The sequence below is a fragment of the Lutra lutra genome, chromosome 10 (assembly GCF_902655055.1).
Source record: "Lutra lutra chromosome 10, mLutLut1.2, whole genome shotgun sequence".
Classification (NCBI taxonomy): domain Eukaryota; kingdom Metazoa; phylum Chordata; class Mammalia; order Carnivora; family Mustelidae; genus Lutra; species Lutra lutra.
In genome coordinates this window covers 53,323,960-53,344,472 of record NC_062287.1, presented here as the reverse complement: position 1 = coordinate 53,344,472, position 20,513 = coordinate 53,323,960, and the positions used below count along the sequence as shown (strand labels likewise).

Genomic DNA, 20,513 nt, shown 5'->3' with positions numbered 1-20,513 from the left:
GGGCTGAGAGAAGGGAGAAAAGAGGAGAGTTGTGTTTTTTTTTTTAAATTCCAATACAGTTAACATACAGTGTAATATTAGTTTCAAGTATACAATATAGTGATTTGACACTTACGTACAACACCCAGTGCTCATCACGGCAGGTGTGCTCCTTAATCTCCATCACCTATTTCACCCATCCCTCCACCCACCTCCCCCCTGGTAACCTCGGTCAGTTCTCTATAGCTAAGAAACTATTTCTTGGTTTGTCTTTTTTCCCCTTTGTTCATTTGCTTTTTTTTCCCCCCTCTAAATTCGACATATGAGTGAGATCATATGGTGTTTGTCTTTCTCTGACTGACTTACTTCACATAGCATTACACTCTCTAGCTCTATCCATACCGTTGTAAATGGCAAGATTATTTCTTTAAGGCTGAATAATATTTCATTGTATACTTATACCACATCTTCTTTATCCACTCATCTATCAATGGATACTCTGGGCTGCTTCCATAAGTTGGCTATTGTAAATGCTGCTGCTATAAACACAGGGATGCACATACCCTTTGAATTAGTGCATTTTTTATTTTGGGGGCAAATACTCAGTAGTGTAATTACTGGATCATAGGGTAATTCTATTTTTAACCTCCATACTGTTTTCTGCAGTGGCTGTACCCCTCTGCATTCCCACTAACAGGGCACACGTGTTTCTTTTTCTTCATATCCTCTCCAACACCTGTTGTTTCTTGTGTTTTTATTTTAGCCATTCTGACAGGTATGAGGTGACCCTGAAGTTTTGATTTGCATTTTCCTGATGATGAGTGATGTTGAGCATCTTTTAATATGTCTGTTGGCCATCTGGATGTCTTCTTTGGAGAAATATCTGTTCATGTCCTCTGCCCTTTTATTTTTTTAGAGAGAGATTTTATTTATTTGAGAGAGAGCATGATTGAGGAGAAGGTCAGAGAGAGAAGCAGACTCCCTGTGGAGCTGGGAGCCCAATGCGGAACTCGATCCCGGGACTCCGGGATCATGACCTGAGCTGAAGGCAGTCCTCCAACCAACTGAGCCACCCAGGCATCCCTCCTCTGCCCATTTTTAATTGGACTATTTGTTTTTTGATGTTGGCATTTTATTGAGGATTTTTACATCTATGTTGATCAGAGATGGCCTGTAGTGTGTCTACAAGTGTTTTTTGTGGTATCTTTATCTGGTTTTGTTACCAGGATGATACTGTCCTCAAAAAATGAATTTAGAAGGGTTTTTTTTTCTATTTTTTTGAATAGTTTGAGAAGAATAGGTATTAAGTCTTCTTAAAATGTTTGGTAGAATTTATCTACGAAGCCATTTGGTCCTGGACTTTGGTTTTTTGAGGAGTTTTTGATTACAGATTCAATCTCTCTAGTAATCAGTCTGTTTAACTGTTCTATTTCTTCCTGTTTCACTTTTGGTAGAATATATGTTTCTAGGAACTTACCAATTTCTTTTGGGTGATCTTATTTGTTGGCATATAGTTTTTCATAATATTCTCTTACAACTGTTTTTGTTTCTGTGGTTTATCATTTCTCCTCTTCCACTGGTGATTTTGTTTAAGACTTTTCCCCTTCCCCTTTCTTCTTCCTTCCTTCCCTTTTTCCCTCCTTCTTTCCTTCTCTCTCTCTCTTCCTATGAGTCTAGCTAGAGGTACATCAATTTTGTTGATCTTTAAAAAAAAAGAAAAAAACCACTCCTGGTTTCATTTATCTGTTTTATTGTTTTTTTTTTTTTTTTTTTCAGTTTCTGAAAATCATTTATTTCTGCTCCAATCTTTATTATTTCCTTCACTCTGCTGGTTTGGGGTTTTGTTTGTTGTTATTCTAACTCCTTTGGGTGTAAGGTTAGATTGTTTATTGGAGATTTTTCTTGCTTCTTGAGGTAGGCCTATATCGCTATAAACTTCTTTCTTAGAACCACTTTTGCTGCATCCCAAAGTTTTTTGACCACTGTGTTTTTGTTTTCATTTGTTTTGATTTTTTTTTACTTTCTCTTTGATTTCTTGTTTGACCCATTCATTGTTTACTAGCATGTTATTTAACCTCTATGGATTTGTGTTCTTTTCAACTTTTTTCTTGTGGTTGATTTTTAGTTTCACAGCATTGCAATCAGAAAAGATGCATGGTATGACTTAGATCTCTTTGAAATTGTTGGGGCTTGTTTTTTTTTTTTTTTTTTTTTTTGGCCTAATATGTGATCTATACTGGAAAATGTTCCATGTGCACTTGAAATGAATCTATATTCTGTTTTATTATGGAATATTTTGAATATATCTGTGAAATCTAGTCCAGTGTGTGTCATTCAAAGCCTTTGCTTCCTTTTGACTTTTTGTTTGGATGACCTATTAGTCGAAGTAAGTGGAGTGTTAAAGTCCCCTACTATTATTGTATTACTATCAATTAGTTTGTGTTTGTTATTAACTGTTTTACGTATCTGGGTGATCCCATGTTGGGTACATAAATACCTATAATTGTTATATTATGCTGTTAGATTGTCCCCTTTATTATTATATAGTGTCCTTCTTTGTCTCTAGTTACACTCTTTGTTCTAAAGTTTATTTTGCCCAATATATGTAACAAATCATAAGAGACTCTTAATGACAGAGAACAAACTGAGGGTGGGCGATGGGCTAGAGGGATGATGGGTATTGAGGAGGGCACTTGTTATGATGAGCACTGTGTGTTGTATATAAGTGATGAATCACTGAGTACTACTCCAGAAACCAATATTGAATTGTATGTTAACTACTTAAAATTCAAATTAAAAAAAAAATTTTAAAAAAGAAACAAATGAACAAAGGAAAAAAAAAAAAGAGAAACCAAGAGTCAGACTTTTAACAATAGAGAACAAACAGAAGGTTACTAGAGGAGGGTGGTCAGGGAGAAGGGTAAAATAGGTAAAGGTGATTAAGAGTTTACTTAACATCATGAACACTGAGTAATGTACAGAACTTTTTTTTTTTAGGATTTTATTTATTTGGCAGAGAATGAGAGACAGAGAGAGACAGCAAGAGCATGCATAAGCAGGGGGAGCTGCAGAGGGAGAGGCAAGCTCCCTGCTAAGCAGGGAGCCCCATGTTGGGCTCGATCCCAGGACCCCAGGATCATGACCTGAGCCAAAGGCAGCCGCTTAACTGAGCAAGCCACCTAGGAACCCCTTGAAATTCTGATCACTATACTGTACACCTAAAATTAATATGACACTGTATGTTAACTATGCTAGCATTTAAATAAATTAAAAATTTTTTAAAACATAAAAAAAGTTTATTTTGTCCAATATTAAGTATTGCTACTCTGGCTTTCTTTGGACATTCATTTCCATAATGTTTTTCTAGCCCCTCACTTTCAATTTTCAGGTTTCTTTAGATATGAAATGGGTCCTGTGTAGGGAGCATATGGAAGGGTCTTTTTTTTTTTTTTTAATCCACTCTGTTACTCTATGTCTTTTGATTGGAGCATTTAGTCCATTTACACTCAAAGTAATTATTGATAGATATGTTTGACTTTTTGTTACTGGTTGTTTTGTAGTTTTTCTCTGATCCTTTCTTCTCTTTCTCTCTTGCATGATTTGCTGGTTTTCTTAGTTATACACTTGGAATCCTTTCTCTTTATCCTTTGCATATCTGTTAGTGGTTTTTAATTTGTGGTTACCATTAGGGTAGCATATAACATCTTTTGCACATAGCAATCTACAATAAGTTGACTGTCACTTAAGTTCAAACCCAGTTTTTACTTCTTTTTTCCCATTTTAAGTATATGGTGTCATATTTTACATCCTTTTATGAATGCCTTGACTGGTTTTTTATGGAAATACTTATTTTTACTGTTCTTGTGTTTCCTACTTTTCATATTCTCACTTATGGTCTTTCCTTTCCATTCAAGGGTCCCCATTAATATTTCTTGTAGGGCTGGTTTAGTGGTCATGACCTCCTTTAGTTTTTGTCTGAGAAATGATCTCTCCTTCTACTCTGAATGACAGCCTTGCTGGAAAGAGTATTCTTGGCTGTTCATTTTTCCATTTTGGCACATGGAATATGGCATGGAATCATGCCACTCCCTTCTGGCCTACAAAGTTTTTGCTGAAAAATCTGATAGACTTACAGGGTTTCTCTTGTATGTAACTGTGTTTTCTCTTGCTGTTTTTGCAATTTTTTTTATCATTACTTTATGCCATTTTGATTACTATATGTCTTGGTGTGAACCTACTTTGGTTGATTTTGTTGAGGGAATCTCTCTGCCTCCTGTTTCCTTCCCCAGTTTAGGGAAGTTTTTAGCTCCTAATTCTTCAACTAAATTTTTTGCCCCCTTTTCTCTCTCTTCTTCTTTTGGGAACCCTATAATGTGAATATTATTATGCTTGATGGAGTCACTGAGTTCCCTAAGCCTATTCTCATTTTCATAATTCTTCTTTCCTCATTTGTTCAGTTTGATTGCTTTCCATTCCTCTGTCTTCCAGTTCATTAAATTGTTCCTCCAGTTCTTTCAGCCTGCTATTTATTTCATCAAGTGTATTTTTATTCATTCTGTTCTTCAATTCCGAATGCTTCTTTTTCTATCTCTGTCTTAAGGGTCTCACTGATGCCTTCCACTCTTTTCTGAAGTCCAGTGAGTATCTTTTTGGTCATTACTTTAAATTGTCTCTCAGGCATGTTACTTACATTTTAGTTCTCTTCCTGTGATTTTGTCCTGTTCTTTCACTTGTGACGTATTCCTCTGTCTCCTCATTTTGCCTAGCTCTCTGTGTCTGTGTGTTAGGAAAGCCAGGTATCTCTCTTATTTGTTTTTTGTTTTTTTAAAGATCTTTTTATTTATTTGAGAGAGAGAGACACAGCGAGAGAGAGAACACAGGCAAGGGGAGTGGGAGAAGGAGCAGGTTCCCCGCTGAGCAGGGAGCCCAATGTGGGGCTTACTCCTGGGACCCTGGGATCATGACCTTTTTTACACAATGGGCAGATGCTTAATGACTAAGCCACCCAGGCGCCCCTACATCTCATATTCTCATGCACTTTTAAGTATGTGATTTTTGTCCATTTGTTGTTGTTGTATTTTGTAATTCTTGGAAAAAATAAGGTGGAATGTGCTTACTCCATTTCATCTGGAACAGAAGTTCCAGTAGCTGTACTTGATATTTTTATATTTCCCAGAATCCTCTTCCCTCTTTTGGTAGTTAACCACATTTTAATACTTATACTTAGTAATTCTTTTTTTAACTTTTTTTTTAAAGATTTTATTTATTTGACAGACAGAGATCACTAGTAGGCAGAGAGGCAAGCAGAGAGAGAGGGAGAAGCAGGCTCCCTGCTGAGCAGAGAACCCGATGCAGGGCTTGATCCCAGGACCCTGGGATCATGATCTGACCTGAAGGCAGAGGCTTTAACCCACTGAGCCACCCAGGCTCCCCATACTTAGTAATTCTTGATACTGCACTTTTCCTGTTCAAGTTACTGGTGTGGTATTCAGGTCCTGACTGGACTCTGGCTGATATGCAATTTTTGGTAATGATAAAGCATAGGGTATGACCATGAATGTGAATGGTGCAGGAACAATGAGCAAAGAGACTGAGGGGTTGGAAGGATGACCTACATTAAAGTTGAAGTCATAGAGGTAACAGGAGAGAGAAAGACAGTACACCAGGACCTCACCAACTCAGCACCACATTATGTCAAGACCATGAGACATTTCAATAAATGACCCAGGAGCTCTAATAAACTACCCATTTTCAATTCTCAGTCAAACATTCTGCATGAAACACTTGTCACTGTTGGATACCATCAAGAACTTCACTCAGGGGTCAGGAAATCTAGCTCTAATTCTGGATTTATTATGCTCATTCCAGCCTTAGGACTTCAGTAATATATTGCCCTTATTTGAATCTAGGTTCAAAACATATTTCCTCATCTTTGAAATAGAAGGTTCATTTCTCTTTTGTTTCTCCCTTAGAAGGGCTGTAAAGGCAGTCTGTACAAACCACATTCTCTAATATACCCATACTACAGATGAAACCTTTCCACGTCCAGCTGCTCAGGTACAAAGATTCTACAGCAAAGCATGTCATTTCGTCCTTACCACTTCCCTGATCCAAGTCTTCTTTTGTTTTCCCTTGGACAATGCTACAGCCTACCACCCATCTCCCTGACAATTCTCTCTCATACATGTCCCGATGAGTCTTTCTAAAACAATGAGGGAATATGTCCTCTACAGTCTACCAAAGCAGCCCATTACACATTTAGGGATCTCTATGATACAGCTTCAGCGGGCCCTACAGCCATACCTCTTCCTCACATAGCCTTCTCCTATCCCCAAAGCATATCACTTAAGGAATCCATACAGGTTAGCTTGCTGACTGTTGCCTCTCCATAGAATACCTTCTTTATTCACCTTTGATTGGTAAAATAATATTTTTTCCTCGAGACAACATAAACACAATTCTGAGGACACAGATCTTTTTTACACAATGGGCAGTGGTCTTTTCCTCCACTGATGTTCTACTGCATTTGACTTACTCTTCTCTGGAAGGAACTCACCACAAATCGTTTTATACTCTGTTTATAAACATGCTGTTTCTCCTTCACTGACTAGGAACATCTATTAGGCAGGGCTACATCTTTTTGCCTCTCTCTAGCACCCACAAAAAGGCCTAGAATATAGTAGGTGCCCAGGGAATTTAAAGTAGATTGCTAGGGTAGTGCATGGGGTTAAAATGTCAGCATGGTTTGCAATGAGCACAAATTTGAATTATGTATGGAAACTCTATAGTGTGTGTATTATTTATGAGACTATGTTTGAGAATGCAGGGGTACAGATGTATGGTTTGTAAAGAAGTGGTCTGTGTATGTGCTCTGTGCATATGTGCCATGCAAATACAGGAGAAACTTCCCGGGGCTTGCCCTCTCTACAAGTTGGGTCATACTGGTCATCTTCCATGGCATTAGTCTTATCTCCTCCCCATTCCAGCCCCTGCTTTCCTACCTTAATTGTACATCACTCTCCAGCCCCCAGGCCCCTTGTTCAACAGCTTTCTCAAAGGACATCATGGTATTCTCAGGCCCCAACTGTGGAAGAAAAAAATATCAGCTGCTATTCCTCAGAGTCTCTCTCCCTGCCACCATCCCTTTAATGGCTGGGAGGGAGCCCAGCAACAAAGGGCTTTAGGGAGATGAGCTTGGATCCCTTGGCTCTTTGGAAAAAAAAAAAAGCTATTTTTCTAAGAGCCTGCCTATATTCTCCTCTACCCAAACTGATTCTGGGACTCTGCTCATCTGAGGTAATGTGACTGGGCACAGTACAGAAAGATAAGTTAGGTGACTTGGGTTCAAATCCAACCTCTACAATTAACTCTTCATTCTTGTCATTTCCAGCCAAACCCTTTTCCTTTCCAGGGGTTACCATGGTTCTGAGGTCCCATTCTCTCATCCACACACCCCATACATATGCCTACTCACCCATGCTCAGACCTACCATAGGTGCACCTCTATGTCCAAAGAAGTCTGGCTTGGGTCCTAATTTACCCTCCTCCTGAATGCAGGGAGAATGAATCCCCAATGGAATAACATAGAGACATAAAAGGATAAGGAAAAAAGGCAATCCAATAGCCACCTGTAGAGCTAAAAAAAAAAAAAAAAAAAAAAAGTTGGGAGAGAGAGAAGTGAGAACAAAGCAGAAGTGGAATGGAGAACCATCTCAAGCAACTAACTATCCCAGCAGCTGTCAGTTACTACCCAGTCTATCGGTTTCATTGATTCTATGGACTGGCTGATTTACTATTTCTGTCACGTCCTCACTTAATTTCAGTGACTTTTAAAGAATAGGGCTATCCAAATACAAGTATTACTATTAAGGAAAAAATCACTGGAATTTAAAAGGAAATGAACTGTGAAGGAGGTAGGATGGAGAGAAAATGTTAAGGAATACCTTCACAGGAGGAAGAGCAGTTTGGCAGGTTCTGAGAAAGCCTGTAGAGATAAGCCTAAAATGCCTGTATTTAAGACACTGCAAAATAGTGGAAGGAGCACTAGTTGACAGAAATCTTAGTTCAAAGCCATAGTCTACCACTTCCTAGTTGTGTGACTAAGGACATGTTGCTTAACCTCTCTGAGTCTTCATTCTGAAAAAAGGAGCTATCTTTCTACTAAAACCTACCTCAGAGAATGGATATATCAACAGTGATGAGTCATAATAGGTCATCAATAAATACTAGGTATTTGCTCTTCTTGTTCTCTCTTTCCTACACACCCACCCAACAGCCTATCACAGTATCTGTTATCACTGGTGATTCCCCCAACACTATTTTAGACCTCTGAGAATTTTACCCGCTTGCATATTTTTAAGTTACCACTTATGGTCCAATCACTTGCAAATCTAGATCTCCAGCTCTAACCTCTCAACTTTGTGAGTATATTACATCTCTTGGTTTTTTCTCTGTCATAATTTGCCATCTTGTATCTTCTGATTCTAGCTAAAATTTAGGAAATGAAAAAGAGTTCATTATTATCCCCTTTAAGATCCTGCCCCAGAAATATTGCCTAAAATTCACCTCTACTTACTCATACACACATGTACAAGCATGTGTGTACAAGCACACAATGGCAAAAGTATCTATCCAGTCTTTCTTTTGCCTGCATCCTTCCACAATTCAGGAAGGAAATACCCCTTATTTAACCAAGAGTAAAAAGAGAGACAGTAAAGAAAGGAAGACCCTGCCTTTTTAGTGAAGGTGCTGCAAGATAACTTTATTCTCAGAACAATTTGGTATACAGCTCTGATTCTCGGATTCTTTTGGTATACAGCTCTGATTCTTTTGTTTCCATATTAGGAATGGAGAGATCAGTGGCAGTAGCAGACATTTTCTGCTTCTGCTTTGAGTCAGGGAGTCACAGAAGACTGCTTTGAATTACTAGGATGGAACGAGGGATATCTGGACCCATCATAAGTTTGTTAGTTGACACTAGTAATATTTGATACAAACTAAGGAACTGTGACTTGTGCAATCACTTCAGTCAAATAAAATTAAAATGTACCTCTATTCTTGCCCCACCATTCCCAGAAAATCTGTAACAACATAGAGAATATTCTTATTTTTCTAGAAGAATCCCTTTTCAGAAAGAGACTTGTTTGGCTAGGAAATTGCTGCGACAGGCCACATATGGTTGTGAGTTCAACCACAAAGAGCATGTAAGAATAATAAGCTAAACGAATTTTGAAGCGGTATAGTGGTGGCTATCTACTAAACTTGCATTTTGCTAAGTGAAGAATACAAGCTAAAGTTAGAGCTGAAATAAACAGGTAAGGTTCAACCACATGACATACCTTCTTCTTCCAAATGGATTAAGTAGAAGCCCACAGGCCAGGAAAGGATAACCATCATACTTATGCCACTCAGGTGCACATAGGGAGCAAAGATCTGGGAGAAAGCCAAAAGTTAGGCTGACACATCTAGACAGACAGCGCTAGACCTATAGGATGATGCTTACCTGCAGTGACAGCCCAGTAGTCAGCCACCTGTCCCTCCAGTATGTGAATAAAATCCACAAAAAAAATGAGATTGTCACAATCACTAGCAGAACCAGGACCTGGGGAAACAGAAAGAAGCTCCTGACTTCTAGGCACTAGGACTGAATCAGAACTGTTTTGGGGAATTACATGTGTGTCCCAACAACGGGACTTCATTTCCTCATCCTTTTACTCTGTCTTGCAAATCTTCAACATGGAATGGATCCAATCACTTAACCATCTCTGTGTGTAAGTCTTTGCTGGACAGCATGGCTGGGAAAAAAATTACTCAGCTATGTGGTCTGATGCCTTTACTAATTTACCATCTCTAGCCTCAGCTGGGCCCTTAACATTGCTTAGCACCTCTCACCCTGCTTCAACAATGGCTATTACAAATACTTACTACTTTTCTATATGGCTCAATACATTCACAAGTAAACAGTATTCTATAATTGCCTTTTCTATGTCTTCTGCAACAGACTATAACATTCATGATATCAAGGACAATGTTTATGATTATATCCTTACTACCTTGCAAAATGTTTGGCACACAATAGGCATCCAATAAATATTTGTTGAACAAAGGGAAACAGAAATCTGCCTGCCAGAACACTATACAATTCACAAAGAAAAAAAACATTGAGACCAAGAAAACACAACTAAGGTTTCTCCTTTATTTGTTTAAAGATTTTATTTAGGGGCGCCTGGGTGGCTCAGTGGGTTAAAGCCTCTGGCTTCGGCTCAGGTCATGATCTCAGGGTCCTGGGATCGAGCCCCGCATCGGGCTCTCTGCTCAGCAGGGACCCTGCTTCCTCTCTCTGCCTGCCTCTCTGCCTACTTGTGATCTCTTGTCTGTCAAATAAATAAAATCCTAAAAAAAAAAAAAAGATTTTATTTATTTATTTATTTATTTATTTATTTATTTGACAGAGAGAGAAAGATCACAAGTAGGTAGAGAAGCAGGCAGAGGGTGGGGAGGAAGCAGGCTGCTGAGCAGAGAGCCTGATGCAGGCCTGGATCCCAGGACCCTGAGACCATGACCTGAGCTGAATTCAGGCAGAGGCTTAACCCACGGAGCCACTCAGGCACCCAAGTTTTTCTCCTTTAAATGTATAGTTTTTCTACATATGTACTGTGAGAACAGTACTAAAGAGTGTTTAGTTACCTCTTTTCCATTATCTATTAAAGTAACTGAATCCATAATCAAACTTCATCATAAAATACCTCAATGGCTAATTTACCAAGCATTTAAGGAATAAATATTTCCAATCCTTAACAAACTCTTCCAGAGAATAGAAAAAGAGGGAACATATTCTGACTTGTTTTACATAGCCAACAAAACATTCATGCCCCAACTCAACAAGGACATTACAAAAAAGAAAAAGTACAGGCACACCTCAGACATAGATTCAGTTCCAGATCACCACAATAAAGGCATTATTACAATAAAGCAAGTCGATGAAATTTTGGCTTTCCCAGTGCCTATAAAAGTTATGGTTATACCATACTGTAGTTAATTAAGTATGTAATTATATTACATCTTTAAAAACAATGTATATACCTTAATTCAAAAATACTTCATTGCTGAAAATTTTAACCCTCATCTGAGCTTTCAGTGAATCATAATGTTTTTGCCAGTGAAAAGTCTTGCCTTAGTGTTGATAGATGCTGACTCATCAAGGTGGTGGTTGCTGAAGGCTGGGGTGGGCATGGCAATTTCTTAAAATAAGACTACAAGGAAGTCTGCTGCATTGATTGACTCTTCCTTTCATGAATGATTTCTCTGTAGCATGTGATGCTGTTTGACAGTATTTCATTCACAGTAAAACTTCTATGAAAACTGGAGCCAATCTTCTCAAACCCTGCTACTGCTTTACCAACTAAGTTTATGTAATATTCTAAATCCTTTTTGTGTCATTTCATCCATCTTCACAGCATCTTCAGCAGTGGAATCCATCTCAAGAAACCACTTTCTTTGCTCATCCATGAGAAGTAATTGCTCATCCATTCAAGTTTTACCATAAGACTACAGCAATTCAGTCACATCCTCAAGCTTTACTTCTAATCCTAGTTCTCTTGCAATTTCCACCATGTCTGCATTTACTCCCTCAAGTCTTGAAACACTCACAGAGTCATCCATGAGGGTTGGAATCCACTTCTCCAAACTCCTGTTCATGCTGATATTTTGACCTCTTCCCATGAATCACAGATGTTCTTCACGACATCCTGAAAGTTGAATCCTTCAAGAAGGTTTTCAATTTACTTTGCCCAGGTCCATCAGAGGAATCACTATCTGTGGCAGCTATTAGCCTTACAAATGTATTTCTTAAATAATAGTAATAGTTGGTAGTCAAAATCATCCCTTGATCCATGGACTGCAAAATGGATGTTGTATTAACAGGCATAAAAACAACATTCATTTTGCTGTACATCTCCATGTGAATTCTTGGGTGACCAGGTATATTATCAATGAACAGCAGTATTTTGAAAGAAAACTCTTTTTCACAGACTGTCTTCCTTCCACTGGGTATTTTTCCTGCTTTGTCAAAGATTAGTTGACCACAGAGTTGAGTCCATTATCTGGGCTCTCTATTCTGTTCCACAGGTCTATGTATCTGTTTTTATTTTGCTAGTACCATGCTGTCTTGGTGATCACAGCTTTGTAATATAGCTTGAAATCAGGTAACATGATGCCCCCAGCTTTTTCTTTTTCAACATTTTGTTGGTGATTTGGGGTCTTTTCTAGTTAAATACAAAATTTTATGATTGTTCTAGCATTTTCAAAAGTGCCATTGGGATTGGTATGACTTGTATAGATTGATCTGGATAGCATAGATGTCTTAATAATGTTTACTCTTCTGATCCATGAGCATAGATGTTTTTCCATTTTTTGTGTCTTCAATTTCTTTCATGAGTATTTTGTAGTTTTGTAGTTCTTTCATGAGTGTTTTGTAGTTCTTAGATCCTTTACCTCTTTGGTTAGGTTTATTCCAAGGCATCTTATGGTTTTTGGTGCTATTGTAAATGGAATCAATTTTCTAATTTCTCTTTCTATAGTTTCATTGTTCACGTATAAGAAAGCAACTGATTTCTGTGCATTGGTTTTATATCCTGCCACATTACTGAATTGTTGCATGAGTTCTAGTAATTTGGGGATGGAGACTTTTGGGTTTTCCACATAGAGTATCATGTCATCTGTGAAGAGAGATTGACTTCTTTGCCAAATTGAATACCTTTTATTTCTTTTTGTTGTCTGATTGCCATTTCTAGGACTTCTAGTACTATACTGAACAACAGTGGCAAGAGTGGGCATCCTTGTCATGTTCCTGATCTCAATGATCTCAAAACTTGCTGTGGGTTTTTCATAGATGGATTTTATGAAGTTGAGGAATGTTCCCTCTATCCCTATACTTTGAAGAGTTTTAATCAGGAAAGGATGCTGTATTTTATCAAATGCTTTTTCTGTATCAATCGAGAGGACCATGTGGTTCTTCTCTTATTTATGAGTTCTATTACATTCATTGATTTGTTGAACCACCCTTGCATCCCAGGGATATATCCCACCTGGTGGTGATGAATAATCCTTTTAATGTACTTTAATGTACTTTAAAAGTACTGTACTTTTAATGTACTGTTGGATCCTATTAGCTAGGATCTTGTTGAGAATTTTGGCATCCATCTTCATCAGGGATCTTGATCTGAAATTCTTTTTTTTTAAATGTTTTAAATTTATTTTCAGTGTAACAGTATTCATTGTTTTTGCACCACACCCAGTGCTCCATGCAATCCATGCCCTCTCCAATACTCACCACCTGGTTTCCCCAACCTCCCAACCCCCCTCCCCTTCAAAACACTCAGATTGTTTTTCAGAGTACATAGTCTCTCATAGTTCACCTCCCCTTCCAATTTCCCTCAACTCCCTTCTCCTCTCCATCTCCCTATGTCCTCCATGCTATTTGTTATGCAACACAAATAAGTGAAACCATATGATAATTGACTCTCTCTGCTTGACTTATTTCACTCAGCATAATCTCTTCCAGTCCCGTCCATGTTGCTACAAAAGTTGGGTATTCATCCTTTCTGATGGAGGCATAATACTACATAGTGTATATGGACCACATCTTCCTTATCCATTTGTCCGTTGAAGGGCATCTTGGTTCTTTCCACAGTTTGGCGACCGTGGCCATTGCTCCTACAAACATTGGGGTACAGATGGCCCTTCTTTTCACATCTGTATCTTTGGGGTAAATACCCAGTAGTGCAATGGCAGGGTCATAGGGAAGTTCTATTTTTAATTTCTTGAGGAATCTCCACACTGTTCTCCAAAGTGGCTGCACCAACTTGCATTCCCACCAACAGTGTAAGAGGGTTCCCCTTTCTCCACATCCCCTCCAACACATGTTGTTTCCTGTCTTGCGAATTCTGGCCATTCTAAGTGGTGTAAGGTGGTATCTCAATGTGGTTTTATTTTGAATCTCCCTGATGGCTAGTGATGATGAACATTTTTTCATGTGTCTGATAGCCATTTGTATGTCTTCACTGGAGAAGTGTCTGTTCATATCTTCTGCCCATTTTTTTATATGACTGTCTGTTTTGTGTGTGTTGAGTTTGAGGAGTTCTTTATAGATCCTGGATATCAACCTTTTGTCTGTACTGTCATTTGCAAATATTTTCTCCCATTCCATGGGTTGCCTCTTTGTTTTGTTGACTGTTTCCTTTGCTGTGCAGAAGCTTTTGATCTTGATGAAGTCCCAAAAGTTCATTTTCGCTTTTGTTTCCTTTGCCTTTGGAGACATATCTTGAAAGAAGTTGCTGTGGCTTATATCGAAGAGGTTACTGCCTATATTCTCTTTTTTGATGGAGTCTTTGCCTGGTTTGCGGGTCAAGATAATGTTGGCCTCAGAGAAAGAGTCTGGAAGATTTCCTTCTGTTTCTATTTTTTGAAACAGCTTCAGGAGAACTGGTATTATTTCTTCTTTGAATGTTTGGTAGAAATCCCTAGGGAATTCATCAGGTCCAGACCTCTGTTTTTTGGGAGGTTTTTGATCACTGCTTCAATCTCCTTACCAGTTACTGGTCTACTCAGGTTGTTAAGGTTTCTTCCTGTTTGTCTTGGAAGTTTCCAGGTTTCTAGGAATGCGTCCATTTCTTCTAGGTTGCTTAACTTATTGGCATAAAGTTGTTGATAATAATTTCTGATGATTGTTTCTATTTCCTTGGTGTTAGTCATGATCTCCCCCTTTCATTCATAACTGGGAAAACTAGACAGCTATATACAGAAGAATGAAACTGGACCATTCTCTTATATCATACACAAAGATAAACTCTAATTGGATGAAAGACCTTAATGTGAGAAAGAAATCCTTCCAAATCTTAGAGAAGAACATAGGCAGTAACCTCTTCGACATCGGCCACAGCAACTTCTTTCAAGACATGTCTCCAAAAGCAAGGGAAACAAAAGCAAAAATAAACTTTTGGGACTTGATCAAGATAAAAAGCTTCTGCACCACAAAGGAAACAGTCAACAAAACAAAGAGGAAATCCACAGAATGGGAGAAGAAATTTGCAAATGACACTACAGACAAAGGGCTAACATTGAAGGTCCATAAAGATCTTCTCAAACTTAACACCCAAAAAACAGATAATCAAGTCAAAAAATGGGCAGAAAACATGAGCAGACACTTCTCCAAAGAAGACATACAAATGGCCAGCAGACACATGAAAACATTATTTCAACATCATCAGGGAAATTAAAATCAAAATTTAATTCAAAATTGAGATACCATCTTTCACCAGTTAGAATGGCAAAAATCGACAATGTAAGAAACAACAAATGTTGGAAAAGTTGTGGAGAAAGGGGAACCCTCTTACACTGTTGGTGGGGAACACAAATTGGTGTAGCCACTTTGGAAAATAGTTTGGAGGTTCCTCAAAAATTTAAAAATAGAGCTACCCTATGACCCAGCAATTGCACTACTGGGTATTTATCCCAAGGATACAGATGTAGTGAAAAGAAGGGCCATATGCACCCTAACATTCATAGCAGCAATGTCCATAATAGCCAAAATGTGGAAAGGAAAGAGCCGAGATGCCCTTGAACAGACAAATGGATAAAGAAGATGTGGTCCATATACACAACGGAATATTACTCTGAACATCTGAAAGGATGAATACCCAACTTTTGCATCAACATGTTTGGTACTAGAGGAGATTATGCTAAATGAAATAAGTCAAACACAGAAAGTCAATTATCATACCATTTCACTTAGTTGTGGAACATTAGGAATACCATGGAGGACACTAGGAGAAGGAAAAAATGAAAGGGGAGAAACCAGAGTGGGAGATGAGCCATGAGAGACTATGGACTCCAGGAGACAAGAAGGAAGGGAAGCGGAGGGATGGATGAGCCTGGCGATGGGTATCAAGAAGGGCATGGATTACATAGAACACTAGGTGTTATACGCAAACAATGAATCATGGAACACTACATCAAAAACTAATGATGTACTGGGGAGGAGCAATATAGCAGAGGAGTAAGAGACTTACATTTCATCTGGACCCAGGAATTCAGCTAGATAGTTATCAAAATATTCTGAACACCTATAAACTCAATAGGAGATCAAGGCAACTAAGAGCAGCAATTCTATGAACACAAAAGTGACCACTTTCTGGAAGGCAGGATGTGCAGAGAAGTGAATCCAAGGTGATATATGGGAAGACAGACTGTGCAGGGCGGGGAGAGCCTGTGTCAGCTGGCTACTAGCAAAGGATAGAGCAGCGAAGCACAAAATCAGAACTTTTAGAAGTCTATTCCACTGAGGGACATCACTCTGGTGGCTAAGTGAGGGGTGAAGCCCTCTCTGTGATGGTGTGGTCTCAGGACCCTCAAGGTCATGGAAAGACTGAGGGTGCCTAAATGTGGCAGGGCTCCCAGGTATCGGATCAGGGAAGCCATCTGCAAAGATGGAACCAAGAAGTGGGCTCTCAGCTCAGAGTGACCTTAAACCATGATCTGCAGCACAGTCGGCCTCTTCGAGCAGGGGCCCACCAGATCCAGGGAGACCCAACCCCCTTCCTCCACTGGGAATACACAGCAGGAATCTGCTAGGTTTGGAGACAACAAACGGGGTCATGTGCCAGAGACAGAAACGCTCGGTCACAGGCTGGGTGAGCAAGGAGTGAAGCCAGAGACCAGAGAGATAGGAGGCACTGACTGCTTTCTCTGAGGGCTCACTGAGGAGTGGGGCCTGAGTTCTTGGCTCCTTTAGGCCAGAAATTGGGAGGTCGCCATTTTCATGTTTCCAAAGAAATGGAACAAATAATCCTAAAATTTATATAGAACCAGAAAAGTCCCCAAATAGCCAGAGGAATGTTGAAAAAGAAACCAAAGGTAGTGGCATCACATTCCAGACTTCAAGCTCTATTACAAAGCTGTAATCATCAAGACAGTATGATACTGGCACAAAAACAGACACACAGATCAATGGAACAGAACAGAGAGCCCAGAAATGGACCCTCAACTCTATGGTCAACTACTCTTCCGACAAGGCAGGAAGGAATGTCCAATGGAAAAAACACAGTCTCTTCAACAAATGGTGTTGGGAAAATTGGACACCCTCATGTAGGAGAATGAACCTAGACAACTTTCTTCCACTGTACACAAAGATAAACTCAAAATGCACGAAAGACCTAAATTTAAGGCAGGTGTCCATCAAAATCCTAGAAGAGAACACCGGCAGTAACGTTTTTGACCTCAACCACAGCAACTTCTTGCTTAGACACATCTCCAGAGGCAAGGGAATCAAAAGCAAAAATGAACTCCTGGGTCTTCATCAAGATCAAAGGCTTTTGTGCAGCAAAGGAAACAGTCAACAAAACCAAAAGACAACTGACAGGATGGGAGAAGATATTTGCAAATGACATAGCAGAGAAAGGGGTAGTATCCAAAATCTGTAAAGAACTTATCAAACTCAATACCCAAGGAACAAATAATCCAATCAAGAAATGGGCAGAAGACATGAACAGACATTTCTGCAATGAAGACGTCCAAATAGCCAAAAAATACATGAAAAAGTGCTCAACATCGCTCAGCATCAGGGAAAAACAAATCAAAACCACAGTGAGATACAACCTCACACCAGTCAGAATGGCTAAAATTAACAAGTCAGGAAACGACAGATGTTGGTGAGGATGTCAAGAAAGGAGAACCCTCCTACACTGTTGGTGGGAATGCAAGCTGGTGCAGCCACTCTGGAAAATAATATGGATGTTCCTCAAAATGTTAAAAATACAGCCACCCTAAGACCCAGCAATCGTACTACTGGGTATTTACCCTAAAAATAAAAATGCAGTGATCTGAAGGGGCATGTGCACCATAATGTTTACAGCAGCAATGTCCATAGTGTCCAAACTATGGAAAGAGCCTAGATGTCCATCAACAGATGAATGGATAAAGAAGATATGATATATATATACAATGGAATATTATGCCGACATCAAAAAACTGAAATCTTGCTATTTGCAATGACATGTATGGAAATAGAGGGCATTTTGCTAAGCGAAATAAGTCAATCAGAGAAAGACAATTATCATATGATCTCATTGACTGAGGAATTTGAGAAACAAGACAGAGGATCATAGGGGAAGGGAGAGAAAAATGAAATAAGACGAAACCAGAGAGGGAGACAAACCATAAGAGACTCTTAATTCGGGAAACAAACTGAGGGTTGCTAGAGTGGAGGGGGGTTGGAGGAATGGGGTGGCTGTGTGATGAACATTGGGGAGGGTCTATGCTATGGGGAGTGCTGTGAATTGTGTAAGACTGATGAATCACAGATCTGTGCCCCGGAAACAAACAATACAGTATACGGTAATAAAGGAAAAGTATCTGCACCTGCAATAAACTGAAGCAGAGTGACATAAGGTATGCCTGTACATGCCAATCTCTCCTATGTACACAGATGCAGAAATCTTAAGTTGCCTACTGAAAAAAAAGAAGCATCCCAACACAAGGTTTTAATTGTCAAATCAGACTCATATGAATCTCATAGGATTCTATGATCTACTCAACACCAAACTTTTTATTAATGATTCAAAGGATACAGGCAATTAGAAAGTACATATAAAACATTTTCTCTTAGAAAAATGTGAACCTGTCAAATGCAGTTACTCAAAAAAATGTCCTTCCTCTTCTATATTAAGATACAATCTGTTCTTGGGACTTAAAATGTGGGGTGTGGTTTTTTTTTTCATTGAAATATAGTTGGCACACAATGTTCCAAAAGTCTCAGGTGTGTAACACAATGATTGGGCAAATCTATGTATTATGATATGCTCACCTCAAGCTACCATCTATCACCCATACAACACTATTACAATACCACTGACTATATTCCCTATGCTGTACCACCTTTCATTTCTGTAACTTATTAATTCTATAACTGGAAGCTATAACTTCCACTCCACACTCTATTACCCTCTTTTGGCTTATTCCCTCCCACCTCCCCTCTGGCAACCACCAGTTTGTTCTCTGTATTTTCAGGTTTGTTTCTGCTTTTTGTTTGCTTATTGCTTTGTTTTTTAGAGTCTAAATACAAGTGAAATCATATGGTATTTGTCTTTCTCTGACTTATTTCACTGAGCATAATATTCTTTAGGCCCATGGATGGGCCATGTTGCTGCAAATATCAAGATCTCATTTTTTTATGGCTGCGTAATATTCCATTGTGTATGTATACCACATCCTCTTTATCCATTCATCTACTGATGGACATAGGCTATTTCCATATGTTAGGTACTGTAAATAATGCTGTGATAAACACAGGGGTTCATTATCTTTTCAAATTAGCATTTTCATTTTCGACAACTATGTTATTATGCTCACCCCAAGTGTAACTACCATCTGTCACCATGCAACATTACTGGAACACCGCAGACTATATTCCCTATACTGTACCTTTTATTCCTGTGACTTATTCATTTCATAAGTGGAAGCCTGTATCTCCTGCTCCCCTTTACCCATTTTGCCCAGCATCCCCCACCCCTACTCCCCTGCAACCAATTGTTCTTTGTATTTATCAGTCTGATTTTGCTTTTTGTCTATTCGTTTGTCTTCTTTTTTAGATTTCACATGACTCTCAGTAGTGACTAACTGATCATAGTGTCCCAACTCCAAAACAGATGGCGATCTCAATAAGGCTTATTTTTTCACTTCTCAATCTATATTCTTTCCCTTTAAGATCTTATAACTTCAATTTTGATCTATTCTAATAACTCTTAAATTTACATTTTCAGTTCATACGTCTCATTTGAGTACGAGGAAATTTAAGGGGACAACTCAGAGTTTGATATGTTCCTGGGTTTGGGAAAAACAAAATATGGTAACAAACCATGCCTGAAAAAAATCTTTAGAAAGGCAAGAGGCTGTGGCTGGAGCTGCTCAAGCCCATGGCAGGACAAAATGAGGGAGGCTATGTTGGAAATGAGCTGCACGTTCGCAGATATTGGGGCACAGATGCCACTTCCTGTGGAAAAGATACAGATCCCTAGAGACACACATTCTGGGGTCATTTTAAAGGGCTCCAAAATAAGGGAAGGTTGAAAAGACCTCAACAAATTTTTGGGTGTATAGGAAGACAGATACTGACTCTACCAAGAAAGGTGTAGTCAAGGTTCTCAGCAGAAGAAGGATCTCTGAAAATGCACATATAAAAAGCCTGTTGGGGGGCACGTGGGTGGCTCAGTGGGTTAAGTGCCTGCATTCGGCTCAGGTCATGATCTCAGTGTCCTCGGATCAAGTCCCACATTGGGCTCTCCACTCAGCCGGGAGCCTGCTTGCCTCTCTCTCTCTGCCTGCCTCTCTGCCTACTTGTGATCTCTGTCAAATAAATAAATCAAATCTTTAAAAAAAAATGAATGAAAAAGCCTGTCAGATAAAAAGCCAACAACTCTACATTTACCTGGTCCTGAAAGCATCAACCCCAGATGACCCTCTTGCCCCTCTTTGCGCAACTG

At 39.1% G+C, this 20,513-nt stretch overlaps 1 protein-coding gene across 6 annotated transcripts in view; it reads right to left on the bottom strand.

Annotated features, from left to right (window-relative positions):
* Positions 1-20,513, bottom strand: part of GDPD4 (glycerophosphodiester phosphodiesterase domain containing 4) — a 138,742-nt gene that overhangs the window by 80,091 nt on the left and 38,138 nt on the right. For all 6 annotated transcript variants that reach the window (XM_047692785.1, XM_047692784.1, XM_047692780.1 and 3 more), the window contains 5 exons: positions 9,482-9,580; positions 9,318-9,411; positions 8,389-8,466; positions 7,470-7,615; positions 6,981-7,063 (listed from right to left, as the gene is read on the bottom strand). In XM_047692785.1, the coding sequence (XP_047548741.1) occupies positions 6,981-7,063; positions 7,470-7,615; positions 8,389-8,466; positions 9,318-9,411; positions 9,482-9,580 (500 nt within the window). The remainder of the gene's footprint in view (positions 1-6,980; positions 7,064-7,469; positions 7,616-8,388; positions 8,467-9,317; positions 9,412-9,481; positions 9,581-20,513) is intronic.